General features: G+C 50.5%; 1 protein-coding gene across 1 annotated transcript; it reads left to right on the top strand.

Moving 5' to 3' along the window:
• Positions 1 to 564: 564 nt before the first annotated feature.
• On the top strand, positions 565 to 10,161 carry WFDC2 (WAP four-disulfide core domain 2). Its single transcript, XM_049869876.1, has 4 exons — positions 565 to 714; positions 1,299 to 1,436; positions 5,250 to 5,402; positions 9,986 to 10,161. Exons 1-3 carry the CDS (start codon positions 627 to 629, stop codon positions 5,399 to 5,401), a joined length of 378 nt encoding a protein of 125 aa, XP_049725833.1. The 5' UTR covers positions 565 to 626; the 3' UTR covers position 5,402; positions 9,986 to 10,161.
• Positions 10,162 to 11,522: the final 1,361 nt, after the last annotated feature.

Below are 11,522 nucleotides of genomic sequence, written 5' to 3'. Positions count from 1 at the left end.
CACAGATATGGTTCTTTTCCAGCTGGTCGGCCAGGTAGCTGTCTTCCATTTTAATACAACAACTGCTATTTCTGTAGCCCCTACTATGTGCTCTACAGTGCTCCACCAGGCTGCCCTCACTAATCCCTAATTGGTGATTTGCTCTCTGATCTGGGTGACCCCAAATCCAACCTCTTAATCCCAAGGCTCTACTGCCTCCCTGGAGGCCCTGCCCTTTCTCTTCTTCCCTCCACCCTAGGGCATTACCAGGAGATGCCAGAGCCTTGGAACTGAAACCCAGGAGTCCTGGGCTGGTGCTCGCGCCTCCCGCTGCTCTGCCCTCAGGTCCCAGGAGGGAGAAAGGCAGGGAGGGGTGGACAAGTGTCCGGCTGCAGCTGGCCGAGCTGTGCCACGCCTGGAAGTTGCTTAGGTTCCTGGTTCCCACAGGGGCCAAGAGTGATACCTAATGCCGGGGGATTGTGAAATGGCCTGAGGTGGCAGCTGGCCCGCCAGCCCCTTGAGCCCTTTATCCCGTCGGCGCGGCCCCGCCCCCCCCGCCCCCCCCGCCCCCCCCCCGCCGATCGGAGCCAGTGGTTAAATCCCCCCGCGCTGGGAGGCTTGCACCTGCACCCCGCCCGGTGAGCACCATGCCTGCCAGCCGCCTTGGCCCACTCGCCGCCGCCCTCCTACTGGGCTTGCTGCTGCTTGGCCTGCCCCCAGTCCGCAGTGACACAGGTGAGTGGGGCGGGGAGCGGCCCGGCGCCCAGAGGGCCGAGCCAGGAGCGCAGGACAGAGCTGGCGGCGGCGTAACCTCTCCTGGGCTGGAGAAGTGGGAGTCCCGGGGACGGAAGTGCAGAAACCCAAGAAGGCTGTAATTTGGGCAGGTCCCTGGCACCTAAAGGTGGTGACACTTGCAGATTGGGGTGTGGGAGCCAGTGTAGACGGGAGGTGGGAGACCACCGAAGGCCGAAATATGGGGCGGGGCTCTGGTGAAGGGGGAGACTACTGCAGGAAGGGAGGGTCTTCTGTCTAAATATCGGAAGCTCGGGGATTCTCAGGTTTGTGGGGTCCCCTACGGGGCTGAGATCTGAGGGCTCTGAGGTCAGGAGTTAAGGAACTCCTGCACTCTGAGATACGCTAAAGGTTCTTAGTAACCCGTGGCCTGGAAGTGGGGCCTCCTGGCGAGCCCCGAGGGCCCGAGACTGAGGATCCTTTGGAGTTGGAGATTTGAGGCCCTCAGGGCAGGTGGGCATCCTCTGTGGCTCCGGCCTCACAGCTCTCTGTCCCGCTGTCCCCCTCCGACCTTTCCCGCTGCACAGAAACACAGAAAGCGGGCGTGTGCCCCGAGCTCCAAGGCGACCTGAACTGCACCGAGGAGTGCGTCTCGGACAGAGACTGCGCCGACAACCTCAAGTGCTGCCGGGCGGGCTGCGTCGCCGTCTGCGTTCTCCCCAATGGTAACCCCGCGGCGACCAGCGCGGAGAGGGCCGGGGGCTGGGAGGGAGCGGGCCGCCCGGGTTCCGGGAAGAGGGGCGCACCCGGCCCACGGACCCGTGGGAGAGTCGAGGCGATGTAGCCAGACTCGCAGTCCCCTCCCGCGCCTGACCCGGGGCGAGACAAAGGCGTCGCTGAAGCGCAGCCGGAGGGGAGGAGGCCCCTACACCGGCTTTTGAGTCCCTGGTGCGTGACAGGCTTCCGGGCGCGCTCAGCTGGACATTGTCCCGGGCGCCAGGGACAGGGCCGCGGGAACCTGCAGGGAAGCTGAGCGGGCTCAGAGCTGGCCCGGGGCCTGGGGCGCTCATCCCTCGCGGAGTCCCAGAGGCCCCCCCTCCCCGGGTGGAGGCCTTGGAGCGCCTGGCCTGGTAGGACTCCCCAGATTCCTCTGTCCAAGAGGAAGGAGACTTTACAGCGTTAGGAGAGCGACCAGCTCGTCTTTAAGGTGGGGACGTGAGCGACCGAGGGGCAAGGGTGTAGCCCCAGGTTACTCCGCTACCAGTGGCTCGGCCTGAGTCCTAGTGACCAGGTTCAACTTCTGCCTCTTCCACTTAACTGCCTGTTCGGTTTGAAGAAAGTCAGGTCTCTTTCTTGAGTGGTCCAGTCCCCTTCCGCATCTTTAAAACCATGCCTTCCACGCTGAGGAATGAGCGAGACTGGTAAAGTAGCTGAAAGCGTGGGTGCTCCATGAAAGATACTTACGAGCGAAAGTCCCCACAGTGCCCTGGGGACTCCCATCAGAGCAGGAAGTGGCCCTAGATAGCCCGAATCCCAGCTTCTCCTTTTACAGAGGGAAAAACTACGGGTTAGATACAGGGATGTGACCTGGGGTACCAAGGTACTGTAACTCCTGGTCTTTACCCCGAATATAGCCCCTATGGCGTTTTCTGTTACTGCCCTAAAGAGGCCAGCAGGGCTGGGAAGCTTTGTAACCAAGGAGCCCAGACACTCATGCTGCGGCAGTGGTAGTTCAGGGTGGTTCTCTCGTCCTAGGGTGACTGGGGTTTGATTCCCAGCGAATGCACCTTACGTGCAGCCACCCCTTGTCTGTCACCGGAGGCTCGTGTGTTGCTATGACGCTGAACAGTTTTCAGTGGAGCTTTCAGACGAACGTGCACTAGGGAGAAAGGCCTGATCTGGTTCTGAAAATCAGCCAATAATCTGAAATATGTGATCCACAACATTGTCAGCATTGCCTTCCTTTGTGCATGTGTCAGCAGCAGCTAACAACAGACACCTATGTGGAGGGAGGACTGGCCCATGCAGCCGTTGCTGTTAGGTGGGTGAAGAGCTTGTATCCTTGAATTAGACAGACAGACTGAGGCAAGAATAGGGACAGGGCAAGATGGCCTCCTGAGCCAGGCAGGGAGCCCGGAGGTTTGAATCTTAATTCTGCCGTTTCCTAATTGTGTTATCCTGAGTGAGTCTCTTTACCTCTTTGGGCTTCTGCTTTCTCATCTGTAAATGGACATGATAATCCCAAACTTTACAGAGCAGGCGTGAGGGCTAAATGAAATATTACATATAAAGTGTATTATTAAGGACTAGATATCCTATACACTTTTTTTTTTTTTTTTTTATCCTATACACAGGGGCTTGTGTTGTCAATAACCGGCTCCCTATTCTGTTTTCTCCCAGGGCAACTTGGTATTGGGAGTTACTGCGCTTTTCAAGGGAATGGATTTCTTTGTGTCGGAAAGTCAGCCACTTTTGCCCTCCAGAGCTAATCACCCGGTCTAGTGCCTGTGTTTTATGTTTAGCTGGAGCTGCCCCTGAGACTTCTGGGAAGAGAGACTGACTCCCCTCTCCCTGCCCTAGGAAGTAGATCGTGGTGTGTGTGTGTGTGTGTGTGTGTGTGTGTGTGTACATGTGATGATTGAAGGTGGAATGGGATCAGCTATGTAAAAATCACCCTGTTGGAATGGACATTAAGAAGGCTGGGTCTCAGGCCTTGGTTTTACTTCTGAGCTGCAGTGTGGTGTTGGGTAGTCTCTTCACCTATCTGTGCCTTATTTTCTTCATCTGTGACATGAAGGGAAACCCTGATGGTGTAGTGGTTAAGTGCTATGGCTGCTAACCAAAGGGTTGGCAGTTCAAATCCGCCAGGTGCTCCTTGGAAACTCTATGGGGCAGTTCTACTCTGTCCTATAGGGTCGCTATGAGTCAGAATCGATTTGATGGCACTGGGTTTGGTTTTTGGTTTTTGTGACGTGAAGGGGGTTAGAAATCTTCCCTGAAAAGGAGATAGCTGATGTGAGCATTAAAGAAGAGAATGGGTTTACACAAAGGGCTTTGTCAAAGGCACATCGCTGCAGTGTTAGCTGTTCGTGTGCGTTAATTAAAGAAGGTATGATTGTGCCTGCTCATAGACGAGTGTGTATGGGGACCATGGTGCTGGGCAATTGTACCTGTGAATGAGTGCTGGGGAGTGAGTAAAGGAATTGCCTGTGTGTAACCACTCACATGTGTGCTGCACTTTACAGTTTATTGTAGGGCATAGTGGTTACCCCATTGAGTCTGGAGCCAGATTTCCTGGGCTTCAAATGCTGCCTCTAACCTGTATGACCTTTGGCAAGTTATTTAACTTCTCTGTGCCTCAATTTTCTCGTCTGTTAACATGAGGAAAAATGAACGGTACTCCCCTCCCCTTTGTAGGATTATTATGAGGCTTAAACCAACCCAAAAGAACCAAACCCATTGCCATCAAGTTGATTCCGACTCATAGCAACCCTATAGGATAGAGGAGGTCTGCCCCACAGGGTTTCCAAGGAGCAGCTGGTGGATTCGAACTGCTGACCTTTTGGTTAGCAACTGAGTCTTAACCACTTCGCCACCTTGGCTCCATTACAAGGCTTAATTAATATGTCAGGTGCTTAGAATAATGCCCAACTGGTTGTTGTTGTTTGTTGCTGTTGAATCGACTGTGACTCATGATGACCTTATGTACAACAGAACGAAATGTTGCCAGGTCCTGTGTCATCCTCAAAATCACCGGCATGTACAAGTTCATTGTTGTAGCTACTGTGCCAATCCATCCTCCCGAGGGTCACCCATGCCCTCGTTGACCTTCTATTTCATCAAACATCGTATCTTCTAGAGATCAATCCTCCTGATGATGTGTCCAAAGCAAGCAAGTTGGACAATGTTCTTTGTGATCTATAAGGTTTTTGTTGGCTAATTTTTGGGCATAGATTGCCAGGACTTTCTTCCTGGTCTGTCTTAGTCCAGAAGCTCTGCTGAAACCTGTCTACCGTGGGTGACCCTGCTGGTATTTGAAATACTGGTGGCTTAGCTTCCAGCATCACAGCAACACACAAGCCACCCCACCACAGTACAACAAACTGACAGACAGGTAGTAGGCCTAGCAGGGGCTAATTAAGTGTTAGCCGTTGTAATCACTCATTATTATTATTACTATTACAGAGTAGCTTGGTCTTTCAGAGAGAAGGATGTCTGCCTCTATTGCTTTTGCAACAACCCCATGATGTGGACAGCACTGATCCCATGTAACCTAAAGACGCTGAGGCGCAGAGAGATTTCTTGCCCTAGGTCATGAAGTTAGGAACCAGCAGAGCTAGGACTCAAACTGAGGTTCTAGGATTCCAGAACTGTCTGGGAGCAGGAGGAGGGGTTTGCAGGTAGTCTCCCTATGCCCCCTGAGACCATCTCAGGTAGTTAGCTCTACTGTTTGTGAAACCAGGGCAAGGGGCTGAGGAGAAGGGCACATCTCCTTGCTTCCCCATTGCCCACTTTGTTTTACTCTCTTTTTCTATCAGAAAAGCCAGGGTCCTGTCCCCAGCTGAGCTCCGGCTTCCTCCCGCTTGGCTTCTGCCACGACCTGTGCCAGGTGGACAGCCAGTGCCCAGGCCAGAAGAAATGCTGCCTCAACGGCTGTGGGAATGCGTACTGTGCCACACCCCACTTCTGAGGTAGGTGGGTGGGAGGAGGAGCCCATCTCTGCTGAGGTGCGACTGGAGGCTAAGAAGAGAGACCTGGGCAAACATATTGTTGCTCGCTTATTTGTCCATTTGCTTACTTTCGTTCAGTCCACAAAGATTTACTGAGCCTCTGTCAGGGAGAGGTCATGTGCCAGGCGCTTCACTAGGTGCTGGGGCTGCCCCATGCATGCAAATCAGACATTTCTGTCTGGTGGGGTTTGTATTCTAGTGAGAGGAAATGGACAATAAACAAAATAAATACCTAAATAAGTTCTGTTGGCAGGAGACACATGCCATGGAGAAAAATAAAGCAGAGCAGGTGTAAGATGGCCACAGTAGTAGTAACAGTATCCAAAGTAATGCCAGACCCTGACTACCTTCGTGAGGGGAAATGATGAGAATTACCATCACCATAAAGCTGATTCCCATGAGGTGGAAGTCAGACATACCTCTACTCTGCAACCTTCTTACCAATTCTGACACCTGCCATCCTTCCACGGCACTCTCTGCTTCTCTTCTGGGTTGAATAATCCGTTGCAATGGCCTCACAGAACTCACAGACCGTACTTACAGTTAAGTGGTTTATTAAGGAACAGGGTACAACTCGGGATCGGGCTGCAATTCAGGAATCAGGATCAGGTCAGGAAGCACGTAGGCAAAGTCGCCCTTCAGTGCAGGACAGCTCTTTCAGGTCCTCTTGGCCCTGCCATCTGTTGCCACCAGCTTTGCTGCCGAGCCCCTTCTGGGCCTCTCACACTGCCTTCAGTGTTATAGTCCTTGACCTGTGTTACAGCTCTTTTAGGAGGTTCCTTGCTTCCTTTCTCTCTGCTTCTCTTCTTTCTTCTGCTTCTTTCTGTTTGCCCCTCAAACCTCTGTGGGGTCGGCTGCTTATACATACAACTCCGTCAATTTCAAGGCATGGCCCCCTCCCAGTGGGGGCTTCAAACTGACTAATCCCCTCTAGGTAGGCCATAGACATTTCATTTGCACGGTAGGCTACAAGTCACCTCACTTGCATAGTCTATTGACCAATCCCTGCAAAGTGTATACCAATTACAGTGCACAGTCCAGGTGAAGACTAGACAAAAACTACCAAACTGAGTTGTTTACAGCTTACCCAGGAAATGTCAATCAACCTGGCAAAGTAACAGACCCTCTGCAGGTAGAAAACTAGGGCAAAAGTAACACCTCAGAGCTTAGGGAGAAAATCTCTCAAGCTGTTTTTCCAAAGAACCAAGGCAAAAGGCCACATAAAGGAACTCATTTCACCATAGAAGGAGATAAGCAGTACTGTGGGCAGGGGGAGGGGGATAAAGAGCAGTGTTGTAGTTTTTAAATAGGGCTGTCAGTGAAGACCCCACCAAGAAGGTGGCATTTGGACAAAGACTTGAAGAAGGTGAGGGAGGGAGCCATGGGGGGGAGGGGCCTCTGGGGAGAGTATCATAGGCAGAGGGAGCAGCAGGTGCAAAGGCCCTGAGGCAGCTAGGGTGGCCAGAGCCAGTGAGGAAGGGGAGAGGGTCGGAGAGGTAAGGGATGAGTGGGGCAGGTCATGTGGGGCTCTATAGGCCATTGTACGGGCTTTGACCTCGGCCCTAAGATCAACATTGAGCCTTCAGAGAGAGACATGATCCAAATGCATTTTGAAAGGACTGCTGTGGCTGCCGTGTGGAGGAGAGACTGTAGAAGGGCAGGGGCCAAAGCAGGGAGACTCGTTAGAAGACTCCTGTGAGAGGCCAGGTGAAAATAAAGGGCCAGGATGGACTCGAGGGAAGTAGGTGGTTGGATTTGGAATATACACGAAGGTAAAAAACAAAAACCAAAACCAAACCTGTAGCCATGGAGCTGATTCTGACTCATAGCAACCCTGTGTGAAGATATATGGGGCGATACTGGCTGAGGAGGTTGGCTGTGAGAGAAAGCAGTTTACTTCTGTGTTTGTTCACCAAGCACTAAAATATGTCGGGAGCTGGAGGACAGCAGCTGTGTCCTAGGAGAGGGGACAGTGGCTGCAGGGGTCAGGCAGGGAGGAGTTCATTGTCTGGCCAAGGGGAGGCCTGAAAAGAGGTGATCTTTACTTTCACCAATAAGCTTGGATTTTCAGGGTGAACATGGTAGAGGCCAGTTAACTTCAGTTCAGTTCACCAAATGTATATTTTGTTGTTGTTGTAAATATAGAAACAAACCAAAAAGCCAAATCCATTACTGTCTAGTCGATTCTGACTATAGCGACCCTATAGGTCAGAGTAGAACTGCCCCGTACAGTTTCTAAGGAGCGGTAGGTGGATTTGAACTGGTGACCTTTTATTTCACAGCCATAACTCTTCAACACTGCGTCACCGTTTTTCCAATTCAATGGTTTTCAAGTGTATAATTTAGTGATATCAATTACATTAATCATAGTGGCAGCCATCACCAAGTATCATGGTGAAATTTCCCGCCACCATGAACAGAAACTCACTGCTTTCTAAACAGTGAGTCCCCTTTTCCCCTCTGTGCTGCCCCTGATAACAGCTAAAAACCTTGGTCTCTCTCCATTTTCTTATTCTAGATATTTCAAGTAAGTGAGATCATAAAATACTTGTCCTTTTTCAAATGTATATTTGAAGTGTGTGTGTGTATGTGTGTGTGTGTGTGTGTGTGTGTGTGTGTGAGCACTTAATCCGTGGCAGGCCAGGGCGAAATTCAGAACTCTAGTCCTCTGGGCCCTGAAAAGATAAGACTTCGAAGCCCGCCTTCCCTCTATATTTGATAAAAAATAAAGCAATATTAAGTCATAAAGTAGGGAATCCCTGGGTGGTGCAGACAGTTAAGCGCTCCACTACTAGCCAAAAGATGGGTGATTTGAACCTACCTAGAGGCACCTCAGGCGACAGGCCTGGAGATCTGGTTCCGAAAGGTCACAGCCTTGAAAACCCTATGAAGCAGTTCTGTTCTGCACACATGGGGCCGCCATGAGTTGGACTCGACTTGATAGCAACGAACAACAACAACAAATCATAAAGAAAGGGTAAGGAAGTAAAGAAGAAAGAAAACACCACAGCATGTGCTGAGTCTGCCTATGGTGGGGGTGGGAGGCAGCACTGCACGGAACTGGGATGGGAAGATGATCGAGGCCCCGCATCACGGAGCTTGCAGCCTGGCTGCGGAGACAGACAGATGGACAGATGTGTGAACAGACACCCGCAGCCCCTATAGTCAGTGCTGTGCAGGGTGTTGTGGGAACAAGAAGGAAAACCCCACCCAGGCAGGGGTGGTAAGGGCTGGGAACGGGCAAGCAAGGACGGCTTCCCAGAGGGGTGACTCTGAGCCACTCCTCAAGGATGAGTAAAAGGGAGGTGGTCTGGTGAAGTGCGCTGGGGAGGCTGTTTTAGGCTGTAGAAAAAGAAAATCTGAGCGATGTTACAATTTGAAGTTTAATTGGTTTATAGATCCACGGAAACGGTAGCACCATCTCTGTAACTAGGAAATGTATTTCCCCAAACAAAGGCAGGCTAGGGGTTTATACTGAGAACAGAAATAAGGGAAAAAAAAGAGCAAACCATCTTTTTTTCTTTTTTTCGTATTCTTTGAAGTTACGTCTGATTATTTTATCATACTACCAAGTCAAGCAAAAGACAAGGTAGATGGAGCAATTAAAATTCAGGCTTATCAGAAGAAGTGGAGGGTCTATTGAATGTCAACTTAGAACATTTGAGCATGTACATAGATTAAAGCTGAGTGTAAGCAGAAATGTTTTGTGTATAACAAGAAGGTCAAAGGAAACAGGAATTTTTGTGTGTGAGGCCCCCCAGAGTGAATTTGTCCAAGCCCAGATTCCAGGGAATCTGGAAAACAAAGACAAGATTTAACAGAGGAATAGGATGAGCCAGAACCTGAAAGCGCCCTTTCATTGAAACTCCACTGCTACTCATGTGTTACCTTTGACAAGGTCTCAGTGAAGAATTGGAGCTCAATGATGGAGTCCAGTACTGCACAGTTGAGACAACTGGGGCCCAGAGACAGAGGGATGTGCCCAAGGCCTCAGGATTGCAGTCTAAGAGGGGACCATGGTCCCCTGGGGCTCAGAGCTCTCCAATGATGCAACTCTTGCCGCCATGACTGCTAACAGCACAGCATGGATGGGCTTTGTGGTCAGGAAGACCTGGGTTCAAATTTCAGCTGTGGCATTCAGCTAGCCTTTTCACTTCTCTGAGGCATACAGAGTTGCTTTGCTTATAAAATGGAGGTAAATAAGATCTATTTGATTAACTAATTACAGCTTCACTTAAGGAATGGAGGGATGGTGGAACTTCCTTGGGGTAGAGGGATTCTTGGGGAGATAGATGCCCGTGACTCCTCAGGAAGGCCACGAGAGAAGTCATTTGGAAACACAATGTGCCCAGGTGTGTTCTGGGGGATGTTCTGGCATAGAAGGGGTGAGTCTACCACCTGCAGGTAAATGCCACCAGACCCCCAGGGTCTCAAGGAGGTGAGCTTTGTTCTGGGTGGGGGAGGTCCAATTTAGGCTGCATGTACTCTTGTCAATTACCATGGATATTGTTGTTGGTGTTATGATTATGATTTTCTTTCTCCAGCTCCAGCCACTACCAGCCTGTGGAGTTGGAGACGGGACGTCTTCGCTTGGCCCAGCATCTGCTCCAGCCTCCCCAGTTTCTGGCCTCTGCACCCCCCCTGGGTTGACCACAGCTTCTTCCTTTTCCAACCAATAAAGTGACCACTCCTAGCACTGGTAGGGCGTGGCATCCATTCTTGTCACTCTGTTCCTGTCTTCGCTGGCCCTGGTTTGAGGTGGGTGGGTGGGAGGGGGCCGGCAAAATCTTCCGTGCACCCAGTCCAGGGAAGAACCACCTCGGAATCAAGGAACATTAATTCAGGGCACTTTCCCAGGTGAATCCTGGCACCAAGCCTGTGGGTATGGTCATTCTCCCAGTGGATTGGATGAGAAAATAGAGGCTCAGAGAAGTGACGGAACACTTCCAAGGGCTCTCAGATTCATTGCTGGGTTTTCTGATAATAGCAGCAGCTTCCAGTGATTCAACGTGTTCTATGTGTCAGACACAGTCCTGGGAGACTTGCTTATGAGGTCTCCTGGGCCCTCAGGAAGGAGCCTGGGTGGTGCAAGCAATTTGTGATCTGCTGCTAAACTAAAGGTTTCAAATTTACCCAGCGGCTCCATGAAAGAAAGGCCTGGAGATCTGCTTCCATAAAGATTACAGCCAAGAAAACCCTATAAAGCAGTTCTACTCTGTAACACTTGGGGTCGCTATGAGTTGGAATCAACATTGGGTGTGGTTTAGTTGACAATAGTCCTATGTTCTGACTACACGGGTACTCTGTTAAGTCCCATGCCTGCAGCCACACAGAAAGAAGGGGGCAAAACCAGGTCCTTTTTTTTAACTGCAACTTTTATTTTGTATAAATAATATATACATATGGATCAAAATTCAAAAGGTTAAAAAAAGGATATACAATGAAAAGTGTCTTTCACCCTTGACTCCCTGTCTCCACCCTCTACCATCACCCCGCTCCGTCCCCGCTCAGTTCTTTTCCATGGAAGAAACCTATGTCCTCAGTTCCCTGTGCATTCTTTCAGAGATACGGCTCCATCTCTATCCCTTTCCTCCCTCTAGCCTCACCTCTTTCTCTCTTCCTGTTTCCCCTCTCTGCATTTCTAGCTTTCTATCCTCTGTCTGTCCCCTCTTTACCTCTCTTTCTATCCCCCTTCTCTGCATTCTCTGTCCCTCTCTCTCTATATTGCATTCTCTGTAGTTCCTCTCTATTCCTCTCTCGTCTTCTTTCCACTTCACTCTCTCCCCATCTATGTCTCCCTCTCTCCTTTTCTGCCACTCTCCATATCTGCATCCTTCCCCCTTTTCTTACCTCTAGCCCTCTTCCTACCCCTCTCTGTCATCTAGCCTTCTATCTAGAGAGATATAGGTATAAAATTCTCATCTATCCCCCTTTTTACATGAATGGTAGCATACTATACATACTTTTTGTACCTTGCTTTTTTCACTTAATTTATCTTGGAGATCGGTCCATATTAATTGTGGTGAAATGAGTTCCTTTATGTGGCCTTTTGCCTTGGTTCTTTGGAAAAATAGCTTGAGA

The sequence above is a fragment of the Elephas maximus genome, chromosome 25, assembly GCF_024166365.1.
Source record: "Elephas maximus indicus isolate mEleMax1 chromosome 25, mEleMax1 primary haplotype, whole genome shotgun sequence".
Taxonomy (NCBI): Eukaryota; Metazoa; Chordata; class Mammalia; order Proboscidea; family Elephantidae; genus Elephas; species Elephas maximus.
The sequence above is the reverse complement of the archived record's forward strand: the minus strand, read 5'-3'. Positions and strand labels throughout refer to the sequence as shown.